Raw genomic sequence first — 25,210 nt, 5'->3', positions numbered from 1 at the left:
ACTTAAAGCTGTGTGGAGATGGAGATATACCTTAGCCCCACTGCACTCTTTTGATGCATTTCTACATGATTTTGACATGTGAACTTGTTTTGGTTTATGCCAAATGATGTAATATCAATATAGACATGGCTTATACATGGTACCTGAAGTACCATAGAACTATTAGAAACATACAAGGATCAATTTGGTTCATTTCACACATGAAGACAAATATAACATCCTTTATATTGTAGGTAGGATACTTAAGTACAAGCCTGATTGTTACCGGGTGATCCATACCCAAAATTACAATAATCATATTATATATGTGCCTACCTCAAGAGATTTGTAACTTTAAACACTAAAGTTTTATTTGTGGAGACATCACACCTCTAACTTTCACTTATTATGTCATCATGGAGAGCAATTTTACGTACGCAGCAAGAAACACATCATGTAGTCACCATGAATCCATCTTTCACAACCTAACAATGGAAGGTTAGAATTAATGGAAGGTTAGAATCAATAGAAGGTTAGAATTAGTTAGCTTGTCATACGTAATGTTCCGATATTGCACATATAACTATTGTAAGATTTGGGATATGATCAGTGCATATGTATATAGCTTAAAAATTATGCAACCCACCTATAAAGATTCCATTTTTTCTTATTACATAGTTACTTTTCAAATTTTAATATTATATTTCTTCAAATGAACTTTTTTAACCTGGTAGTGCTAAGGGTCCGTTCTTGTCCTCGTAGATTTGTATACCATTTTTTTTGTTTAAATAGCGTTTGAAGTTGATGCATGTCAAACATGGTGGATATATGTCTTGATCACTAGCAAGAATGAAGAATTGAGAATGTACTACTTCGAAAATTTCAAGGACTTTGTAGGAAGAATTGAAAATCTTTTGGTCCTTTGCTCACATAAGCATATGTAGGTACTCATTAGCTTATGCCTCTTTTAAGTCTATAGTAATATTTATATTGCTAAGAAAGAAATATCGAGCATGGTATTATAGCAAATTTAGCATGGTTAACTTTACTACAAGAATAATAGTATGATAGAATACAAAGGAAATTTATGCAAATTCATACCTTTTATTTCCTCTCTCTAGAAATATTTTTATTCTTTAACTGGATATATGATTCAACTGTTGCCTTTAGACCATCCTGACCATATGTTAGAAAAGTGGGTGAGCATTTCAATATAAAGGAGTTACACCAATATAAAAATGAAGTATGAAGGTAGTGGAAAAAGAGTTAAAGTTATAAACCATGATTGTCACGGTAGGTTTGTATCCCAGTTCTTCAATAGCTTTGTTACAACTAAATGTCCTATTGAGTGTCGTATATTTAATCCTTGCCGGTGTAAGAATATGAGGTTGGCACATTCCATAGTGGTAGAAAACCTTGTACCCCCACTCTACCAAATAGCTTATGGGCTTGATGATAAGCAAAGGTATTCTTATCTTGAATAGTCTACAAGAAACATTCAATATATTAGCAATAGAGTTTGCTTATATAATGCGTGCTCTTAACTATGAAAATATATACTCCAAAGAAACAAAATAAATTGAATGAATTATTTACTTATAAATAGATATGAAGAGAACAAATCACAATAGCCTCATCTCTACATTATACAAATAACATGTACTTTAGAGGAAGCGTTGGTTCCAAACGAAGAAGTGATGAATAAAAGGTAAATATCATCAAAATTTGTTCGAACGAATGTGCCACACAAAAAAAATCATTGTATTTTTATCAATGCATCAATATGCAAACAAAAAAACATGAATACTGTTCTAGATAATTACTGTTATAGAACCACCAAATTTTGCTAAAGAAATTGGCATCTATATTCTAATTCTGCAATAGAATAATTGCCACTAGAGGTTAACACTATAAATACTTCAAAGGTGCCATAAAAATACAATGCATGAATTTGAATTCTGATGTAGTAAATATGGGTATCGAATAAGTAATTTTGGACTGAGTGTTGCACAATAAATTCTCCACATAGGAGTACAATAGCACCGCTATAAGTAACACTGTACATGCTAGGCAATCTAAAAATTACTACTCAACACCAAGGCATACAAGGGATTATATAGAGGAGGTGTTATAAAATGAGATGTAACAAACTGGATACTTTCTTTTCATGCATAGTGGAATAGCTTTTTCCAAACAGTAAAATAGGAGACTACTAAGGGATAAGACTAGATCTATTGAAAGGGTACCTTTTGTATCCAAGTTCTTCCTGAACCATATATAAAAAGTCCCACATATTCATTGGCTCCATATTTGTTATAAAGTAGGCCTGACAATTTTGAATAGGTCATGATAGTTCATAGTAGAGATTACAGGTTTCCATTCAGCAGTAAGAACATACTTTCCCTCCACTTCGTTGTGCACCCTTCATAGTAGAAAGAGTCCTATCAGCACATATGTGACCATGGACCACATTTTCAACATACACAAAATCATCATAGTTCTTCCCGTCGCCAATAATAAACTACAACAGTAATATTATGTCGTTAGATCCATGTATATATAGAGATAAATAGTAAAACATTTATAGCTTGATAGGTATGCATGTCAATTTTTTAGTTGATTAGGCTTGATTTGGTATAAGGCGATGCCATAACTCCATAAGAATGCCTTTATAGCTTCATAGCTAGGTATGTCAAATTTTTGAGTTAATTAGGCATGATTTTGTACTAGCTAGGTGGTGTCATAACTTCATAACAATGTCATTTATAGCTTTATAGGCACATCAAATTTTGATTTAATTAGGCTTGCATTATTGGTATTGGCCAGCGACATAATATAACTCCATAACAGTGCCATTTATAGCTTGATAGCTATGTCGAGTTCACAAGCCTGGCTAGCTCAAGCCATTAACCTAAAGGACCAGCCAATTACACTTATTTGGAAATTGGGCCAATTTTCATCAGGATAAATAAGTTCTGCTTTTAGAGTAGATTCAAATAGGACCAGCCAGAATAACCTAAAGTCCAGTAATAAAACTTGGAAGAAAACTACTACTCCCTCCATCCCAAAACGACTTATAATTTGGGACGGAGGGAGTAGAGTATTGAGTAATACTGCTATACTATTATACCACTTAAATAAATTACATTTATTAATTTCAGCATTTATGTGAAAGAGCTTTCCTGCACATTCCTTCAATGATGTGTACAGTATGTGTCACTAAAGATTTAATATGTCAAATAAAAATATGACCATGGGCGATCGATGTCAATTAGTATAACCATCATTTTTTAGTAGTTCCATAATATCGAACATAGCTTCTGCTTCCTTACGAGTGTTTGTCCATATTGATCTAGAGTTGGTAAAATCATGTCACCAGGACCAAAAATGGCGCCAGGACGTATGCAGCAAGTTAGAAGGTCATCAATGCCATTGGCCTTCATGACAAACTTCTCTGCTTCTGCCTTTGTTCGTGCATATGCATCAGGAAACTGCTAACAATAAGAAACATTTGGTTAGAAAACATGTTCACTATACTTTCAAATTTGTGTAGCTGGATAAATATTCAAAAGAAAATAATATGAGCAACAAGCATGTCAAAAGCCTCTCCCTCAGTGGGTCTCTTTCTCATACTGTGAACCATTGCTAGAGGAATGAAAGAGATGCAGTGGATGTAATGTAAAACAGCAAGTGCCAGACCAATTGAGCAGTCAATATCTAAATTTCTAATATGCATAATTTTTTTCATTAGTATCATCGATCATGCAACCTTATCTGGGTATGGCAATGATTCATCTACGTTGAAAAGTCCATGAACTCCGTCAAACACAACAGCACTAGAACTGGTGTGTATAAGCCTTTTCACCTTACAGATCTTACATGCATCAATTACGCTCTTTGTACCTGTGCAGGTAGCATATGAAGCAAAAGCTAAAATTAGTAAATGTAACCCACTTTATAATACTTCTATAAATGATTAAAAGAAACTCACTAATTATTTTAATTAGTTCTATCTGGTATAGAGTTCCTATTTGGTTGTTGTCCAGTTAGCTAGGTTCGAATAATTGAAGCTGAGTACACATTGATAAGGAAGGATACCAATTTATGTTTATACATAATATATGCCTTATTTGCTGTATATTCATATCTTTATGTGATAAACATATAATTAATGATATGGGCTTTAGTGAAGAGCATCATCACCTGCAAATAATAATCAACTTTGTGAAATATCATGTCGATCCTTTGGACTGAACGGAGTACCACATTATTGAAGCCAAAGATTACACATGGAAAACTAACTAGATACGGAATAGCTTGAAATATTATATATTTTATTTATGGTGCCCTTGGCATGATTCTTTTACTAACCCTCCACATTGACCTTGTAATGAAGTTGCAAGTTGTTCTTGCCGGGATCTGCAGCAGCTGTGTGGAATACAACATCTACCCCTTCAAAAGCTGAATAAAAACCGATTAGATATTGACCTTACGCAATTAAAAATATAGATATGCAAACTTCGTCGTGTTGCCCATCAAGAGAAATAGCATGGCACCGGACTGGGGTCGTGTTGTTGCTAGTTAGCCTGTTGAACAATTAATACTGTGTTTTGGTTCCAAGTCTATTCCACATATTAGCTTCTCTTTTGATGGGAAAACTGTGTGGGGGAAGATCTCCCGACAGCAAGTTTATAAAAGAAACCAGTAGAAAACAGGTACAAAAAGAGTTGGAGAGAACAACGAGCAGATGTTAGTTTCTTGGCAATGAGGCTTGCTCTGAATATTGATTTGGTTTAATCATACCATAGTTGCCCTTGCAATCTCTTCCTTTAATTTGTGAACACATGCTAGACCAATTAAATGGAATGACACTTGATGTTACTATGGCCAAGAACTGAATATAAATCTTGCATGCTAAGCATCACGTATCACCTTCTATAAGCTGGTCCAGGTTGCAGACATCCACCGAGGCATAGACGGCGCGGCCGTCACGGAGGGCATCGCCGAGGAGGCCCTCACTCTCGCCGGGGCCGAGCACGATGGTAGGGGCGAGGTCGGTGACCCGCACATTCCACTCGCCGGAACGGACCAGGGCCGCCACGAGGTGCCTCGCCATGAACCCCCGGCCGCCGGTCACCGCGCACCACCTCGCCTTGGCTGGGCGATCAACACTTCCATCACCATCTCGCTGCGACCCCATCTCGAGAGGTGCAGTGGCGGTGTTGCGTGCAGGGTATGGGTTGTCTGTGTTCCAGCGCTTAGCGCCCTGGCACGTTCATTTATAGCCAGGACCCTGATTATTCAGAATTATTTTCTCGCTCGTGCATTAACTGCTTGATCGCAATCGATCAGTCAAGCCGCAGGCCAGTACAGGAAAAATGGTTCAAGCTGCTGGTCAGAAGGTACCGATAGACATGTAGGATCACTAGATGCACGAAATAGCAGGTAATCAACTCGTTCTTTAGATGAAAACAAGTCCATAGATCTAAATAGAGACATCCGAGAGCGAGGGAGAGAGAGAGTGAGAGGATCGCAACCATCGGGCTTGGTTGACGAGCTCGCTATGGTGGTGAAGACGGTGTTGACAACGATGGCGGCGGCGGCAGCGGCAAGGTGGCTGCGGTGCTTCCCGCCGCTTTAGCGCTAGGGTTTAGATCGGGCCTTAGGTGTGTCGGTGGGTCCGGTGGACGCGACAATCTTTGCATTGGTGTTCGTGCCCCCAACCCCCACCTCTTCTTTTTATAGCGTTGCGCGACAAGGACCTGTCAACCATATCCGGTTGGGCGCCCCTGATCAGGGCGCGAGATCGAGGACTCCGACTCAGTTGTTGGACCGAGTCATGAGATCAAACTAACGTTCTCCCCCTTGATCTCATCTCATACTTAAACTTAGTCTCAAACTTTAACTTAGCACCCGTTTCATTACAGATCAGTGTATAGAGCATGTCTCGTCATAATAGTCAGTTACGTACTATCAGATTCAACAGCTACAACACAACTTTCTATTTTGAAATAGATTCTTATTCTAGGCCCTTAGTATCCAAGGATCATAGGCTTTCCCGTAAACCCATGTCGGCTAAGTGTTCTCAGAACACATTGGGCGGTAAGCCTTTCGTGAGCGGATCCGCGAGCATTTCTTTTGTTCTTATATGCTCTAGATTTATGGTATGATCCTAGATTTTCTCTTTCACAACATAAAACTTGATGTCAATGTGTTTGGTAGCACCACTTGACTTATTGTTGTGAGCATAAGATACTGCTGGCTCATTGTTGCAGTACATCTTGAGAGGCTTTTGAATGCTGTCTACCACTCTCAACCCGAGTACAAACTTTTTTAGCCATTTTGCCTGCCCCATGGTCTCATAACATGCTACAAACTTGGCATACATCGTGGACGATGCAGTGACGGTTTGCTTGGAGCTTTTCCACTATATGGCTCCACCTGCGAGAGTGAATACATAACCTAACGTGGACTTTCTATCGTCTACATCTCCCGCAAAATCTGAATCTGAGTACCCTTCTATTTCAAGGGAGTCAGTTCTTCTGTACGTTAACATGAGGCCTTTCATGCCTTGCATATAACGCAATGCCTTCTTTACCATTCTCCAGTGATCTATTCCTGGATTATCTTGATATCTGCCAAGTATCCCGGTTACAAAAGCTAAGTTAGAGCGCGTACACACTTGAGCATACATTAAGCTTCTGACAGCTGAAGCATATCGCTTTCATTTGATCGATCTCATATTGGTTCCCGGGACTCTAAATTTTTCCAAATCTATCACCCTTGACTATGGGAGCAGGCATAGGTTTACTCGCATGCATACCATACTTCTTTAGAATCTTTTCGAAGTATACCTTCTGCGATAATCCTAAAACCCCCTTTCTTCTATTTTGTGAATTTGAATTCCTAAAACGAATGAAGCTTCACCGAGATCTTTCATATTAAAGTTCGAGGACAAGAACTTCTTCATCTCCAATAGCAGACTAACATCACTACTAGCAAGTAGGATGTCATCCACATACAGGATGAGGAAAATGAATTTCCCACTCTTAAACTTTGCATAAACACAATTGTCCTCCTTATTCTCATTGAACCCAAACTTTCTTATTGTCTCATCAAACTTCAAGTACCATTGTCTGGAAGCTTGTTTTAATCCATAAATGGATTTCTTCAGCCGGCATCCTATATGTTCTTTTCCTTCCACGACAAAACCTTTGGGTTGTGCCATGTAGACATTTTTCTTCCAAATCTCTATTGAGAAAAGCCATCTTTACATCCATCTGCTGTGATTCTAAATCATAGTGCACCACTAAAGTCATTATGACTCTAAAAGAATTCTTACACGAGACTGGAGAAAAAATCTCATTATAATCTATTCCTTCTCTTTGTGTGAAGCCTTTTGCTACAAGTCGTGCTTTATATTTTTCAACATTCCCTTTGGAGTCACATTTTGTTTTGTAGACCCATTTACAGCCTACTATCTTAGCTCCTTTAGAAATTTCTACTAAATCCTAGACTTTATTGCTACTCATAGATCTCATTTCATCTTCCATGGCTTCAAGCCATGTGATGAGTTAGCGCTTCTCATGGCTTCTTCAAATGAGGTGGGATCTCCCTCCATTTGAACTTCTTAACTGGCATAGACTTCATAGTCATCAGGAATAGCTGGCTTTCTAACTCTTTGAGACCTTCTGGGGCCCTCAACATTTGGCACATCCTCCATTTGGGGCTGTTGCAGCTCTTCCTCATGTGTGAAAACAGGTTCTATAGGATTCTGAAGGACAGGTTCCTCATACTCATTTGTTGTTTGCCACGGGAGAACAAAAAACAAGTGTTGTCACCACAGTGTCCTGTGCTGTCGGTGCAGCAGCAACAGGTATCGAGAAAAAAAATTCCTGAATCATCGGAGTGGGTACGTATACCCGCTTTTCCTCAAGGCTAATTTCTCGGGGTACATGCTCCCCCTGATCATCTCATCCTCCAAAAATACCGCGTGTCTTGTTTCTACAAACTTAGTATGTCTTTTAGGATAGTAGAAACGATAACCTTTTGACTTATCTGGGTAGCCAATGAAATGGCAACTGACTATCTTAGGATCTAATTTCCCAATATTTAGGTTAAAGACTTTAGCCTCAGCTGGACATGCCCACACACGCAAATAATTAAGTGAGGACTCTGATCTAGTCCACAACTCATACGGTGTTTTAGACACCGACTTACTGGGAACTTGATTAAGAATGTGAATGGCAATTTTTAATGCCTCCATCCACAAACTAATCGGTAAAGTGGAGTAACTTATCATACTTCTCACCATATCCATTAAGGTATAGTTATGTCTTTCAGCTACTCCATTCTGCTGAGGCTCGCCCGGTGTAGAGTACTGGGCAACTATGTCATTTTTCTGTAGAAACCTTGCAAAAGGTCTAGGAACTTTGCCATATGGGGTATGTCGATCGTAGTACTCCCCCATGGTCGGATCTTACTATCTTAATTTTTAAACTATGCTGATTTTCTACTTCAGCCTTAAATATCTTGAATTTATCCAACGCTTCTGAACGTTCCTTAATTGGATAAATATAACCATAATGTGAATAATCATCTTTGAATGTTATAAAAGAATCATAACCATCCACAGATGTCATAGGAAATAGACCACAGATATCTATGTGAATTATTTCTAAAATTCCTGTGCTTCGTTTGGCGTCTTTCTTAAATTTCTTAACAAACTTTCCCTTAATGCAATTGATGCATTGCTCTAAATCTGAAAATTCTGAATGCGGAAGAATTGATTTCTTAATTAACCGTTCAATTCTCCCCCTTGAAATATGACCTAAACGACAGTACCATAATTTCGAAGATATATCATCAATTCTTTTCCACTTATTTCATACATTCATAGATGAGGAGGCATTCACATTCTCAGCGCTTACAACATTCACATTCTCACATAGTGATAGCAAATAAAGCTCATCTTGTCTGAAGGCAAGACCAACACACTTATCATTAAACTTTAGTTTACATTGTCCATCACCAAAATGACAAGCAAACCATCAATGTCCAAGCGCGATACACTTATTAAATTTCTACGCAAAGAGGATACATAGAGAACATCTCTCAGATGAAGTACAAAACCATTTGCTAATTCTAATGGGAGTTCTCCAATGGCTTTGACTTCAGTTTCAACGCCATTTGCTACTTTAATGCTTCTTTCTCCTCTTTGCAGGATCCTCTGTAATGAATTTGCAACATGAACAATTGCACCTGAATCAATCCACCAAGTAGATTTTGCATAACTTAAATACAAGGTCCCATCTACGAATGTAATAAGGTCCTCACCTCTCTTACACAGAAACCTTAGGAATTCTACACAATCCTTCTAATAGTATCCTTCTTCTTGCACCACTTGCAAGTGTCCTTGTCCACCACCTCTTCATGGTTTGATCTCTGATGGTGATCATTTAGTGGAGCCTTTCCATGTGCCTTATAAGAAGAGGTATTATTCCACTAAGGTTTCCCTTGTGGCTTAGAATTGTTGTTATGATAATTCCACTTTTTATTTTGACTCAGGTAGTTGATAGAATCACCATGTTAGCCCTTAGTTCTTTCCTCTTCTTGCACACACATGGCAATCAGCTTCTCGATGCCCCTTCTAGCTGTGAGTTGTAATTAACAACAAAAGCTCAAACTCCTTCAGTAGGGAGACAAAGATCAAATGGACTACAAACTCATCTTTGAGCTCCATGTCCATAGGTTTGAGCTTGGAAGCCGTGTTGCTCATTCTCAATATGTGCTCCCTTATTCCACCACCAGTATACTTCTCAGTAACAAGCCTCTTAATAAGAGTGCTTGCATAAGCCTTTGAAGAGCCAGTAAACTAACTCTCAACCTTTCTTAGGTACTCTTTAGCGGTGGTACACTCTGGGATTGCTCCCCTTATTGCCTCCAAAATGGAGCTCTTAATCACCATCATGCACTTCCTGTTCGACTAGTCCCACTTCGCACGATCAAGGTTGTACTACATTCTAATTGGTGCATGATCACACACCCGAGCGTTGAAATCATCTTCGCTCTCATTCTCATCCCTCACAGGGTCCTCAGGAGCTATGGGACAAGGATCAGTCAGTGCTAGATCAATATCCGATAGTGCAAGCGTTATCTCAATCTTCTCTCACCATGAGCCGTAATTCCCTCCATTGAGGAACTCTATGGACGAGATATAACTCAAAGGATTATCTAAAAATAAAAATTCAGAAAAATTTGAGTTAATTCAACGTTGGTCAAATTAAAACATAAAACTTCTCATTATTAATTTCATGTCACTATTGAGCAGAAATAGAATCAACAATGATAAGACAAAACTTATCAGTACAATAAGTTTATCAACAATGTTGGTCAATAGATAAAATTATTATACTTAGAAAAATTACTTATTTTCTAATTAAATTTTCCGGTTGGTTCCAATTTAATTAGAAAAATAGGCTAAAAACTTCAACTTAATGCATAAATTGATAAAATAATGCCAAAAATTCAACTTAGCTTAAACTTAATATAGCAGAAGCTTAAACTTAATTTGTGAATTTTACCCACAGGAAAAACTCCTCAAAACTAATTTTATTTGAGCCATTAATTCAAATTTCCAGAAAATTGCCAAAATCACTGGAAAAAGAAAAAGACAGGGGCTCAATCTTCTATGCTCTTTCGGCTCGAACGCGAAAAATGGTCCGCCTGCGGCGCAGCGGCCTGGCAAGCAGCCCAGTGCGCACAACACCAAAACACGGCCCAGCTGGCCCCGGCACTCCCTTGGGCCTAAACTATTTTACTCTTTCCAGCCCACCAGACGAAAAGGCCCGGCCTGCTTGCGCGCTCGTCGCGCTACCGCGTCCCAGGCCGCAACCTGGGCCTCGGCCGAGAATTCCTCTTCCCGCCTAGGCCGATTTTGGTCCGATTGCTCTACGCTGTTCGATTAAAATTGACGGCTCTCCGGCGGTTTCGGGCAATCAAAACCAGCAGCGCGGCTGGCTCCCCAAACCCTAACTTCATTTTCCTTCTTCCTCCGCCACAACCGAGCGAGCGAGTGGGGTGGAGCGGCGGAGCGAGGCGCCGGGGTGGAGGAGCGGCAGAGCGCGGTGCCAGGGCGAGGCGAGGCCCGACGGCGCGCGCGGCTCCCCACTCCCCCGGCAGACTCTTGGCCGCCCCCTTCGCCGGTGGCCCGGTGGCCCGAGACGGTGCCGCCGCCGGTCCTCTCGCTGGCGTGGGCGCTCGCCCTAGGGTGAGCACGCCGCCATCGAGCGGACTCGCGTTGGTGCCTTGGGCCTCCCGCTGTCGCCGGTCCTTCTTCTTCTTCCCGGATGGATCTGGTGAGTTTCTTCCTTTTCCTCTTGGATTCTTCCCCTTCTTAGGGTTAGGGTTTCTTCTTGCTACCGGCGGCCATCGGTCCGAGATCCGGTGGTCGTCGTCTTGGGTCTTGTGACGGAGCGTCGCCGGCGGTCGTCGGTGGATCTGGCGGCCGCCACTTTTGAAAAAAAATTCTGAAATTTCTGATTCATCTCCTTCTAAATGCTTTGGTTCAAAACCTTCTTTCTCCGACTCGGTGTACACACTAGAACCGCTCTGATACCATTGATAGATTCATAGGATCACTAGATGCATGAACTAGCGGGTAATCAACTTGTTCTTTAGATGAAAACAAGTCCTTAGATCTAAACATAGACATCTGAGAGGGAGGGAGAGAGAGAGGGTGAGAGGGTCACAACCATCGGGCTTGGTTGACAAGCTCGCCATTGTGGTGAAGACGGTGTTGACGACGATGGCGATGGCGGCGGCGGCGAGGTGGCTACGGTGCTTCCCGACGCTTCAGCGCTAGGGTTTAGATCGAGTCTTAGGTGTGTCAGTGGGTCTGGTGGGTGCTTTGGTGTTCGTGCCCCCAGCCCCCACCTCTTCTTTTTATAGCGCTGCACGATGGGGGTCCGTGAACCATATCCGGTTGGATCGAGTCAGATGAGATCAAACTAACAGGTACAACTTTGTAGTACGACGCAATAGCTGGCTCAAAAAAGAAACAAAAACAAAAGGACAAGGGGCAACAACTCAGAGACGTTGCCTCACTGTGTCAGGTTTTGGGATGATCTCAGGTCAAGCATACAGTACTGCTCCCTCCCTTTAGAAATATATGATGTTTTTAATAAGGTTCCAGTAGTAAAAAGATATTACATTTGACCGTCATTATATACCAAAATCATTTAGAAGTGATGGCTCCTGGAAATAAAGTCTTTCATCGAGGGCAATTCTCCATGGCATACCTAACCTCCTCCATGGACATATTTGGATCGATTAACAGGTACTCTCTTCGTCCCAAGTTATAGGTCGTTTTGACTTTTCTATATGCATAGATATTATTATGCATATAGACATAGGGTATATCTAAGTGTATAACAAAATATATGAATCTAATGAAGTCAAAACGACCTATAATTTAGAACGGATGGTGTAATAGCTAGTTAACTAATAGCTCATACAAGCTAGCTATTCCCTCCGTTCCAAATTGTAGGTTATTTTAACTTTTCTAGGTTCATAGATATTATTATGCATCTAGACAGGTTCATCTAGATATAGTGTATGTCTAGATGCATAATAATATCTATGAACTTAAAAGAGCCAAAAACGACATACAATTTGGAACAGAGGAAGTAGCTAATATATGGTTGGAGAGTGTTTGGATCTGGTGACTAATGGATTAGCTAAATAGGTCCAGAACACCCTTCGCTACATGTACACCCAAATATGAGAAGGATATATGGTTGGAGAGTGTTTGGATCTGGCGACTAATGGATTAGCTAAATAGGTCCAGAACACCCTTCGCTACATGTACACCCAAATATGAGAAGGATAAAGTTACAGAGGCGGATTAGTCATTTGTCATCCCTTAGCTGCTGTTATTAGCTGATTTTAGCTGGGATAGGCTATATTTAATGAGATAAGGGTTAGCTAGTGCTCAACTAATCGTTAGAATATCTAGTAGCTAGTACTATCAGAATGATTAGCTGAGTGTATCCAAATAGGATCTAAGCCCTGCACAAGCTCTAAGAGGTGTGACCGTGCTGAAATATGCCATGTGCGTTATGGTTATGGAACAGGATGGCTGCGTGCCGCATCTTGGTGCTTTAACGTGCTGCATGCAGTGTGGCTACACGCGGCAGGACCACGGCAGTTGTTCGGCTATCATACTTTGGACACAGATTTTATTCTGCTACTATAGAAGTGGATACCAGCTGACAAATCTTTCCACGATTCTTTTAAGTTTTTATTGAGCGTGGACCCAGGAATGGAGCAAAGGGTCGAATTTCCTGAGCAATTGAATCTTTAAGAACTCCATCCCAAATTTTAGTATGTACCTACGAATGTCCCAAATTTTAGTATGTACCTACGAATGAGAGAGCATATCTCCGTTCTCGATCTGAAACCATTTATCTGTAATCTTGTATGGAGAGAGGGTGAATAACATTTTTGTTATCTATGCAACTACTCAAGTTCATCACCATGGCTCATCTTCCTCCTCCTCGACCGCTGCGAGGTACCGCCATCTTTGCCGCTAGCTCTTAAAATCCAAAATCGGCGTGTCTGCATCAGCCATGAATTTCTCATATGCAAACGCTTAATAAGTGTGCAATATTCTAATCGGTTTTTAATCATGTTTTCTAAGTCATAGTTATGCTTGTCATGATGGCTGGTATGTTATTAAAGAATTGCATGCTAGTTTTGTGCTCATTATGTTTATTATTTTAAGAAATTAATATTGCAATTGTCTAATTATTCAATAGTGTTGCCAGTAATTAATAGTTTTCTATAGCCTGTAATTGTCTCTCCGGAATCTTTCGCATTTGTTTTCAACACCGTACCTTGTAATGTCTCTCCGGAATCCTTCACATTTGTGATTGTGATCTTGTACGAGGAGAGGGCAATTAAGGTTGTTCGGATAGAAAGCGCTTCGTGCGACTGACGTCGGCATGGTGGATGAAAGCTACAGCTAACTGCCGTCGGCACATGCTGCACGCCCGCTGCTCCATCAGCACATGCTGGGTGTGGTTGATGAAAGCTACAGCTAATTAACTGCCGTCACCGACGACCCACACCCGTTACGTGTCCAAGCTAAGCTCATAGACAGTACGGAACGAGTACTGAAGTACAGTTAATAGACGGATCGATCGATCTGCTGGTATTTTGCAGCCACGCAAAGCGAGAAAGTGACAGATCAGATGAACCGCCTGTCGTCATCATCCCATGATTACGCCAAAAGGAGTCTTTTTTTACATATATCATGTCGTTGTTGAATTAATTGAAGAATCGGGGACTAGTATTTCCGAACATTTGCAACTTGTTTAGTGAACGTGGAGGCGTAGTACCAGGCTAGCTGACAAGGATTGCCCAGCAGCTATGCATCAATTTAGCGATTAAAAATTCAGATTTGCTGCTCCTCAAACGCTTGAGAATTTGCTTTCTGTCAATCGATTTTTTGGACGTCGGATCGGCAATCAAACGGGTCTGCACGGCAGCTATTTGCGCCCGTTTTGCCCAGCAGCTTTCCCGTTCTCTTTCTTCCCCGTCATTCCCCTTTCTCCTCTTCTCATTTCTCGTGTGCTTGGTGTTAGGTTCCCCCGACGGGTACCGCGGCTTGAATTTTCATACTGTAAACCACCATCTCACCGGTGGAAAAACGGGCATTAGTCCCGGTTGGATAGGCTAGCTCATATATCTCGAAAATCCAACCAGGACTAATCTTTCAAGACTAAAGCCCCCCTAGTCCCGGGTCATTCACCCGGGACCAAAGACCTCCTTTAGTCCCGGCCGGTAGGGACTAAAGGGGCCACTATGCATGCGCATGCAGACGCATGCACGTGGCCCCTTTAGTCCCGGTTGGTGACTTTTTTTTCTTTTTACCCTAAATTCTTTTCCATATTAATGCTAATTGTTGCTTCACCTATATATATACACCTATACGCATACATCCTTAGCGTATACTACTTACACGTATACCCTCATATTGTATGCATGTCGTATATATATTTCATGATAGTATATGCATAATATTAATTTTTACTACTATATATACAATTCTTAGTAGTTTATACACATCAAACTAGTATTTATACAATTACTATACATACAATAATTTGTCCTCGTAGTTCTTAGGATCCTCCCGTTGTGGTGTTGCTCAATGCGGCTATTAAATGTCCATCGTAATAAAATTCTCCATTAAGATTTATCACCTCGTCCGCTAGAAATCCTATGAGAGCTTCTTGGATTGTCAAAAGCCTCTCCTTCTCCAAGGGTTCTTCTCTAATATGCATCATCCGTAATTTGGAAATATGTGAATGTTACACCAATAATTAAATATAAGGAGCTAGAAAATAATTAATTATTAATAGATTTATTTTACGTACAATTATATTGTCCAATATCACCTTGTCCCTCACAAAATGGTACATGTGTTCATAGATGTAGTATCCATATAAATTATTCCCTTATTCCTGTCTCAAGCACCTTAGTGGGAAAAAAAATAAGTTATGAAATATTCGTGTTATAGAATGTACAAAATATGCAAACTTCATACATACCGGGAACGTTGTACTGAATGTAAGTTTTTGTTTGAAATCACCACGGTGATGCTAACAGAATCATTTCCATGCGCTGCGAATGAAAATAATGAATGATACAATGTTAGGTGAAAATTTAGGAATCAAACTTTTGCATAGAGATAAAGGTCCAGAATTATTACAAGTTAAGCATGTCTTGAATGTCTTGGTACTCATCCTTTGATTTCCGCAACGAATCAAACACAATAACGTTGCTTGGATCAATCATAATTGTTGGATTTAGTAGCCCGGCAGTCCACCAGGGGGTTACCCAAGTGGTTGATTTGTAGGGAGAGGGGATTGCAAGACCAAGAACACGAAGGGTTAGACAGGTTTGGGCCTCCGGAGAGTAATACCCTACGTCCTGTATTTTGGAGGTTTGTATTGCTTTGCGCTGGTGCGTGGAATAGTTGGGATGTGATGGGTTTAGATGGGATTGCCCTCAGGAGGTGCCCTTGGCCGCCCTATATAGGCTGACGACCTAGGGTTACAAGTTGGTTTGAATCTAACCTAGTCGGTAGTTACATGGAAAGCAATCTGAGTCAGATTACAATAAGTATCCCAAAATATCTGGGCTGATTTGAATCGCCCAGCCTCCTTGACTTGTGCTCCAAGTATTTTCACGTCCTTGGCCCGCACATTCTGGTTAGGCAGGCCCACTTGTCAGGACTAGCCAGTATCCTGGTCGGTGAGGACCCATGGGGTTCCCATATCCCTCAATAATTATAAGGAGAATCTAATAATTATAAGGAGAATCCAGTGGAAACTGTGTACATAAATGTTCATATTAGAACTAACTAACATTAATTAATTAGGTAAGGAAAAGGAAAATGAAAATTGATGGTACCCACACTTACTTAAAGTTGTAAGGCAGTAGTATATATTGCTTGTAATTCTGTTGCTCCAAGAATTTGTATATTCGGTCCAATGTATCCATTGAGTGATCCCGAATCTGATCTTGGTTAACAAGCACTGGTTCCATGAAGCCAACATTGAAGTATGATTCTCGATGGCACCTCTAAATTTGCATCCTATATAAAATAAAAGACAAAGTTAGTAGGGAGACACACATACAAATAATGATATGAGCTAAAATTAACATCTAATAAACACACACTTACATTACCCAGGCGTTGATGAGAGAGACATCAAGGGCATCTTGATGGTATACTTCATAAATATCCTTGAATTCCAACCACAACAGTTTCTCACTTCATCAAAAAAATCAATCGGTTTAACATGAGCAAACTTTACAAGCGCCAATCGTACATTCTCTGGTAGAATACCCGTTAGTGGAACCGGAAGCAACTGGGTCATCAACATGTGGAAGTCATGACTTTTAGATTTGTGAACTTCTTTTCTTTCATATTTATTATTCCCTTTATATTCGAGGAGTACCCAGATGGAACCTTTATATTATTCATGCAGTCAAACATGCTATCTTTTTCTTCCTTGCTGAGAGTGTAATTGGCAGGACATAAGTAGTGTTGTCCTTTATCTCTCTTTTCCGGATGTAGTCATCTCTTTGCTTCATACGTTTCAGGTCCTGTCATGCTTCCAATGTATCTTTTGAGTTCCCATAACAACCTAGGAAGCCTAGCACGTTAACACAAAGATTATTCGTCAGGTGCATCACGTCTATTGCGTTGCGGATCTCTAGAATTTTCCAATAAGGTAGCTCCCAAAATATAGACTTCTTCTTCCATATGGGTGCACGTCCATTATCCTTGTTCGGAACAGGTTTACTACCAATATCCTTTCCAAGACTACCCTCGCATTCTTTATTATCTCAAATACACGCTTTCTATTACGGTGTGCAGGTTTTTTATGGTGGTCTAGTGCCCCTTTGAAATGCATCACTTTCTTTCTAAACGAACGATTAGCAGAAAGAAATCAACGATGACCCATATACACAACTTTATACAGTATTTCAAATAATGATGTCTATGTCGTCTAAATAGTGGGTGCAGGCCCGATATCCCTTGTTTGTCTGTCTTGAAAGGTTACTTAGCGTAGGTCAATCATTGATGGTTATGAACAACAATGCTCGTAGGTCAAAGCTCTCTTGTTTATCCACATCCCACGCACGTACACCTTCTTCCTTCCAGAGCAGTAAAAGTTCATCAATCAACGGTCTTAGGTACACGTCAATATCGTTGCCGAGTTGTTTTGGACCTTGGATAAGCACCAGCATCATAATGAACTTATGCTTCATGCACAGCTAAGAAGGAAGATTGAACATACATAGGGTCACAGGCCAAGTACTATGACCACTACTCAACTCATCGAATGGATTGAATCCATCAATACTTAAACCAGATCTTATGTTCCTTGCATCACTTTCAAAGTTCAGGAATGCTCTATCAATTGATCTCCACTGGGCCCCATCCGTGGGGTGTCTCAGCATGTCATCTTGCTTACATTCTTCTTTGTGTCATCGCATCAACTTAGCATTCACCTTGTTTCTGAACAAACACTTCAAACGTGGTATTATAAGGAAATACCACATCACCTTCGTGGGAACTCTCTTCTTAGAAGGCAGCCCCTCAACACCACTAGGATCATCTTGCCTGATCTTATACTGCACGCTCCGCATACAGGACAAGCATCCAATTTCTCATATTCATCACCACGATGGAGGATACAGTCATTAGGGCATGCGTGTATCTTCTGAACCTCCAATCCTAGAGGGCAAACAACCTGTTTAGCTTCATATGTTGTGGACTGCAATTCATTATTCTCGGGAAGCATGTTCTTTACAATTTTCAATATCCTCTGTATTGCTTTATCAGACACACCATTTTTTGCCTTCCATTGTAGCATTTCCAGTGTGGTACCTAGTTTTTTATGCCCCTACTTGCAATCTGGGTACAATAATTTTTTGTGATCATCTATCATACGTAGCAACTTTTCTAATTTGTTCTTAGTTTTGCAGTCTTTCTGTGTATCCCATAGCACCTAACCAAGATCATCAATAGGGCCATCTTCTGTAAACTCTTCTTCATCAGCCTTGCCCATTGTAGTATCTGCAAAAGGTTGGCCTACGGTCTAGTCCGGAATGTTGTTATCATCCTCCTCTTCTTTGTCGTCTTCCATTATATCCCCTCTTTCGCCGTGCTTGGTCCAAACTAAATAGTTAGGCATGAAACCGTATCTAAACAAGTGGCTATGAAGAGTCCCTAAGAAGAGTAGTCCTTCTTATTACCGCATTGGAAGCATGGAAAATATATGAATCCCTTCTCTGACTTGTTGGTTTTGGCCACTTCGAGAAAATAATGCAAGCCATCAACAAACTTCTTGGTCCACCTGTCCGTGTTGCACATCCATTACCAGTCCATCAATATCGTATTATGTGAAAAATGGACATAGGTCTTCATATTAGATAAAGAACTTGATCAATATTGATAATTTACACCAATCAACCTTCATAAAGATAAAAACAATTCACATGAAAATTACACCAATTTACCTTCGTATCATTCACTAGGTCGATAAAAAGAAAAATACTAGAATTCTGGAACAAGACAATAAAGATATATATACACACTAAAGGTTACAGATGCTCCATAGTAGACTTTACGTATTCAATAATCCTAAAATAATGGTACAACATAGCAGAATGTTCGCCCTCCAAGCCATCTCTGCACATGACTCAATCTTCTCTGAAATCTATGAAGAGTCACCTCTGCTCCTTCAGTACCAAAAAATAATGGTAGAACAAAATATCTTCGAGTCCACATACTCTGGTTGAATATCTTGAAATAATTGTTCAAACGTCTTTTGGAGTAAGTGCCAGATTTTCATAATAGAAGTATAGTGGCACACAATAGCCTGTCCAGGTAAAAGACCTGGTCACTGAGCAAGGCCCATTTTAGCAAGCCAAAACCAACCAAAAGCCGATGTGTCAAGGTCAGTGAACAAATTTCTGCCTGAACAGGCTATTGGGCCACTATATTTCTATTATGAGAATGTGGCTCCAAAAGGTGTTTGGAAAACTATTTCAAGATTCTTTTATGATATTCAGCTAGAGTTTGTGGACTCGAAGTTCTTTTGTTCTACCATTATTTTTGGATTCTTGACTCCGTGAAGTCCACTATGGAGCGTTTGTAGTCTGTAGTGTATCTTTGTTATCCTGTTCCACAATTCTAGCATTAAGTTGACCATGGGTGGGTTCATGTCACTCTAATTTAATATGCAAACTATTTATTTACCTTAATTTCATATTTACTCTATTTTTTCCCATACCTAATATTGATCAAGTTCTTTATCTAATATGAATCATATATAACAAGCAACCTATCTATCCATCAAATTCTAGCTCAAAAATATATATAAATAAAAAAATTCTCTCCATTCTCCCTCATTCTAAAAAACTCATTTTTCTCTATCTCTAAAGCATAAAATAAAGCATAATAACAATAAATGAAGGGACGATGATATTTTTTTTACCGAAGTCAGCAAGGAAAGCCCCTACCCATTTTTTTATAATTTTTTTATTCCAAACCCGTTTAATTCACTCTCATTAGGAGTCGAACCCAGGTCTGCTGGGTGCTACTCAGGTACTCTAACTATTAGGCTAGAGGCCCTTTCACTTATAGTTCTAATATTGCAGCTTGATGTTTATTTTAGGGGCTATCGACCAGGTGGTTTCATAAATCTCTTAGCAGCAACTGCAAATTCCTGTACTGCCGCCACCGCCTCCAGGAGAAATTTTTTTCCTACTATGTAATCAGTTAACATTTCGATTCTTTACCCAAAAAACCTCAAGTAGTTAAATCAGTGTTTTGTTAGATTCGGTCAATCTGTTGGTCTTGTATTCCACTGAGCTTTATTTCATACTTGACATGCTGATTATTGATTTGATTACTTTTCTTGGTCAAGATGAACGCTCAAAAGTGAGGGGATTGAATACAAAATTAGTTAGTTCAAAAAAAATTACAAAACTAACCATTTGAGTTATATGACAGGGTTTAACTGGGTGGAGCTGCAGAGCAACATATTTCTATTCTAAAATTGAGGAGGCAACTACTTTTCAATTCAAAACGAACTTTGGGATACCGTAGGGTGCCCTTTTGATTCTAATTTCTTGTGGCTACATACTTTTTTCAATTAATCATTTAATTCAGAGCTTCTGTATTCTTCACCCTCAACGTAGCTGTTCGTGACTTCTCACCATCCCTAGTTCTCGACATCATGGTGGCTTACACACGCATCATTTGCAGGCCATAAATGATAATTACGAATCATGTACTACTGACTACTGTTGTGCTGTTTGGTCCTCTTGACGCGTTCAAGCTGGTCACAAGTCACAACTCGCTAGCCGCACCTTTATTGGTTTTCCGCCAGGCCAAACTGTAGCTAGTTTTAGATGATGTAACAAGACCCTAAATCCAAACTGGGCGGCATGGACCAACCGGAATTGACATGCATCTGCCCATCTTTATTGAAAGCCCAACAAGCAGGATTACACATCGATCGAGTAATGGGGTTACCAGTTTACAAATAAGGTGTTTTAAATAGGGATGGCAATACGGTCGGGGTCGGGTGGAGCTTCCGCGGACCCACCTCCGAATCCTGAGAATAAAACCCGTCCCAACCTCATTTCGGGTGACAATAAGCACCCACCCCCAAAACCCGCGGGTACCCAAAACCTGACAGGCCCCCGAAACCTGAGCAAGATAGTGATATGTCACAGTGGGCGGCGCTCGCGGGCGGCGGCGGCGGCAGCCAGTGGCGGGCCCACTTAGATTCAATAGTATTCAATTGAATACCCATTATTTTTGCAAAAAAATTTCATATATATAGTGTATTTTCGGTATATGTATGAAAAAAATAAAAATATAGAAGTAGCACAGATATTTCACTTAAAAAGGCCCACCGGAGGCCAACTTCGCTCTCTCTCGACTGGCCCAACTGGCCAACTGGCCCATCCGGCCCATCCGCCCCACTCGACTGCTTCCCCCCCCCCCACGCCTGAGCACGCACACGCCAGGCAGCCGCCGCCAGGGATTCACGCATCCAGGCGCGCGAACCCTAGCCTGCGGCTGCGGCAGACCGGCGGTGGCAGCCAGGCAGCGGCGCGGCGCCCGGCGGTAAGCGGCGGCTGGGGGGACGGAGGCGTGTCGGCTGCGGGCCGTGGGCGGCTGGCGCAATGCGCGCGGCGCGCCTGGCGCCTGCACGTGCACGGTCCACGGAGCCGAAGCGGCGGGTTGGCGGCTCCGCGGCGGCCGACGAGCAGGCGGTGGCTGGGAGGGCGGAGGCGCGTCGGCGACGGGCCGCGGGCCACCGGTGCGGTGCGCGTGGCGCGCCTGGCGCCTGCACGCGCACGGACCACAGAGCCGGAGCGGCGGGTCGGCGACTCTGCGGCGGCCGACGAGCAGGCGGCGGCAGGCGCGCTACTGGCCGCCGTAGGCGCGCGGCGTGCCATGCTGCGGCTCCGCGCGTCTAACCCAACATCAGCACGTGGCGAGCCGGCGACGCCTCAACAGGCCAACAGTACTGCCCCCCCCCAAGCCCCCAAACCTGTGAATCTGTGATTCTGTGAACTGCTGATTGTTTGTGAAATTGAGGTGAGCATTTTCAATTGTTTGTCAAATCGGAATAGCACATCAACTTGCAAAATGTGGATGCTCATGAATTTAGTTCAATGTGAAATTGTAAATATCTGATAACTTGAAATTATGTAACTTTTAGGTTTGAACCATGAAGAGGAAGGGTAGTGTCGCTCCTGATTTGAGGATTTTCATGGCAAGGGCTGCTGCAAAGGAGAGACAACCTGAACCGGAGAATGTTAATCAATCTTGCAATGAAAGTCAAATGCAAGTAGTGTTATTCCAAGGATAAAGTGGTAGTGAAACAAGCACGGTACCACCTGAACCTGTGAGATCTAATCAGCCACCAGAGCACGGTACAACAAAAAATGGTGAATCCATACCCATGGAAGAAAATGATTCTAGTGATGAAGATAAGAATGATTGTGGCATTGAGTATGATCCTGGATTGAGGGCTCCGATCTCAAGCTATGATGTCAATGACCAAGATTCAGTTAGAAGGGCATATATTGCATTGGGGCCATGTCAACCAAAGATGAAGAGGGATGCTTTTCCGCAACATGATTGTGGAGGTATGCGCCGCTTCCAACATAAGTGGTTTGCTGAATTTAAGTGGATTGAGTATAGTGTGGATAAAGATGTTGCATTTTGCTTTGTTTGCTTTTTGTTCAAAGATAACTGCAAATTTCCTGGTGGAGATGCTTTTGTTGTTGAAGGGTTTAGAAATTGGAATATGAAAAGGAGAATTCATAGGCATGTTGGTGCTATCGATAGTGCTCATAGTGAAGCTAAAGAGAAATATAGATTGTTCACGAGACCTAAGGCATCAATCCGTGAATCTGTTGCATCAAACACTGCACAATTCAAGGCTAAGTATCTAGCTCGCTTGACATGGTCACTTAAATGCATCAGATTTCTGTTGCGTCAAGGGTTGGCTTTTAGGGGTCATGATGAAACAAAGGATTCACTCAACAAGGGGAATTTTCGGGAACTTTTAGCATGGCTAGCAGGAAACTTTGAAGAGGTTAATCTAGTGGTACTAGAGAATGCACCACAAAACTATCAGATGATAGATCACAAGATCCAGAAATAACTCATTGATGCTTGTGCTCATGAAACAACCAAATTTATCTTAAACGAACTTGGTGATGAGTGTTTTGCAATTCTTGCTAATGAGTCAAGTGATGCATACCTACTGGAACAATTGGCTCTTTGTTTGCGTTTTGTCAATAAAAAAGGAGAACCAGTTGAGTGGTTTCTAGGTCTTGTCCAAGTTGAAGATACTACATCATTGACTCTTAAAGAAGCAATTCAGTCCTTGCTTATCAAATATCAATTGCCCCTATCCAAGGTACGTGGTCAAAGGTATGATGGAGCTAGTAATATGAAGGGTCATGTTAATGGTTTGAAGAAACTAATTATGGATGAGTCCCCCTCTGCTTATTATGTTCATTGCTTCGCCCATCAACTTCAACTAACACTTGTAGCGGTTGCTAAGGAGAATACTGATTGTGATTGATTCTTTGGGCAACTTGCTTATTTGTTGAATGTTCTAGGGATGTCTTGTAAAAAGATCCGCATGCTTCGCATTGCTCAAGCTGAATACATGATTGAAGCATTAAAATTGGGTGAAATTGAAACCGGGCAAGGATTGAATCAAGAGATGGGCTTAGCAAGGCCAGGTGATACACGATGGGGATCTCACTAGAGAACTGTAATGCATGTTATGTTCTTGTATCCTTCAATCAAGAAAGTTCTCTTTAGGATTGGGAATGAAAGTAAAGGGGCTGAGGCTAATGGGGCTCAAACTATGCTCTCAGTATTTAAGTCCTTTGAGTTTGTTTTCCTGCTACACTTGATGAATGAAATATTTGGATACACAAATGACTTGTGCAATGCTTTGCAAAAGAGGGAGCAAGATATCGTAAATGCAATGGATCTTCTGGAGTTCACAAAGGTAGAATTGGATGTTTTGAGACAAAATTCTGGATGGCAAGAATTTCTTACCAAGGTCACTTATTTTTGTGAGAAGCACAATGTTAAAGTTGCTGACATGAATGGGAAGTATATTCCTATGCAAAGATCAAGGTAGTTCTACAGAGGTGCCATTAATTATCACCGGTTTCATGCTGATATGTTTTTGGGTGTCATTGATAGACAAGTTCAAGAGCTCAATAATTGGTTTGATGAGGTAAACACAGAGCTACTTAGATGCATGGCATCATTCAGTCCAGCCAATTCCTTTTCTGCTTTTAATGTTGAGAACTTGGTTAAGCTTGCTGGGTTCTATCCACATGACTTTGAATTTCAAGAAATAAACCAGCTTCATTTTCAGTTGCACCACTATATCAATGATGTCAGAAATGATGAAAACTTCAAAAATTTGAGAAGTCTAGCAGAGTTGTCTATGATGCTAGTTAAAGAAGGAAAGGTTTCTCAGTATGACATTGTTTATAAACTTCTCAAATTGGTGCTTGTTCTCCCTGTTGCAACTGCTGGTGTTGAGAGGGTCTTTTCTATAATGAATTTGATAAAGAACAAGAGAAGAAGTAAGATGGGGCAGAAATATTTGAATGGTTGCTTGGTCACATTGATTGAAAGGGAATTCTTCATGCAAGCTAAGGATAAGGACATCATCGCTCATTTTCAAAGCATTGCAGAATGGAAAGTTGTCCTATAGCTTGTAAGTTGTAATCTTTGTTACCATTTTACTGTTTTATCCTCTATTTATTTCACATATTGCCACTTTGATATGTTGATCATTAGTAGCTGGACAATTTCAATTCCTGATAAATTTTATTAATCAATGATGCTGCTACCACTTAATTATGTGTTATAAAACAATAATTTAGTCTGTCATTTTTTTCTTGCCATCTTCAATTTTGAATACCCATAGTCCAGATCCTACGCCCGCCACTGGCGGCGGCGCAGGCGGGCGGTAGCGGTGTCGTGGGTGAGGCGAGGGCAGCGGCGGTGGTGGTGCAGGCGGGTGGCAGTGGTGCCGTGGGCGAGGCGCGGGCGGCCGGCGGTGGCGTGGGCGAGTGGGAGACG

General features: G+C 41.0%; 1 protein-coding gene and 2 pseudogenes across 1 annotated transcript; 1 reads left to right on the top strand and 2 right to left on the bottom strand.

The window, feature by feature from the left end:
* Window positions 1–201: 201 nt before the first annotated feature.
* Window positions 202–5,235, bottom strand: LOC117836994 (3beta-hydroxysteroid-dehydrogenase/decarboxylase). Its single transcript, XM_034716528.2, has 9 exons — window positions 4,912–5,235; window positions 4,351–4,440; window positions 3,749–3,882; window positions 3,312–3,470; window positions 2,378–2,500; window positions 2,226–2,305; window positions 1,260–1,464; window positions 1,081–1,155; window positions 202–464 (listed from the first exon to the last, which is right to left on the bottom strand). The coding sequence occupies exons 1-8, from the start codon at window positions 5,177–5,179 to the stop codon at window positions 1,084–1,086; spliced, it is 1,131 nt and encodes a 376-aa protein (XP_034572419.2). The 5' UTR covers window positions 5,180–5,235; the 3' UTR covers window positions 202–464; window positions 1,081–1,083.
* Window positions 5,236–8,989: 3,754 nt separating this feature from the next.
* Window positions 8,990–11,760, bottom strand: LOC140221210 (uncharacterized; annotated as a pseudogene).
* A 10,784-nt stretch (window positions 11,761–22,544) lies between these two features.
* LOC140221209 (uncharacterized) lies at window positions 22,545–24,839 on the top strand (annotated as a pseudogene).
* Window positions 24,840–25,210: the final 371 nt, after the last annotated feature.

Source organism: Setaria viridis, chromosome 9 (genome assembly GCF_005286985.2).
Source record: "Setaria viridis chromosome 9, Setaria_viridis_v4.0, whole genome shotgun sequence".
Lineage (NCBI taxonomy): Eukaryota > Viridiplantae > Streptophyta > Magnoliopsida > Poales > Poaceae > Setaria > Setaria viridis.
This window is presented reverse-complemented; position numbering and strand designations above follow the sequence as displayed.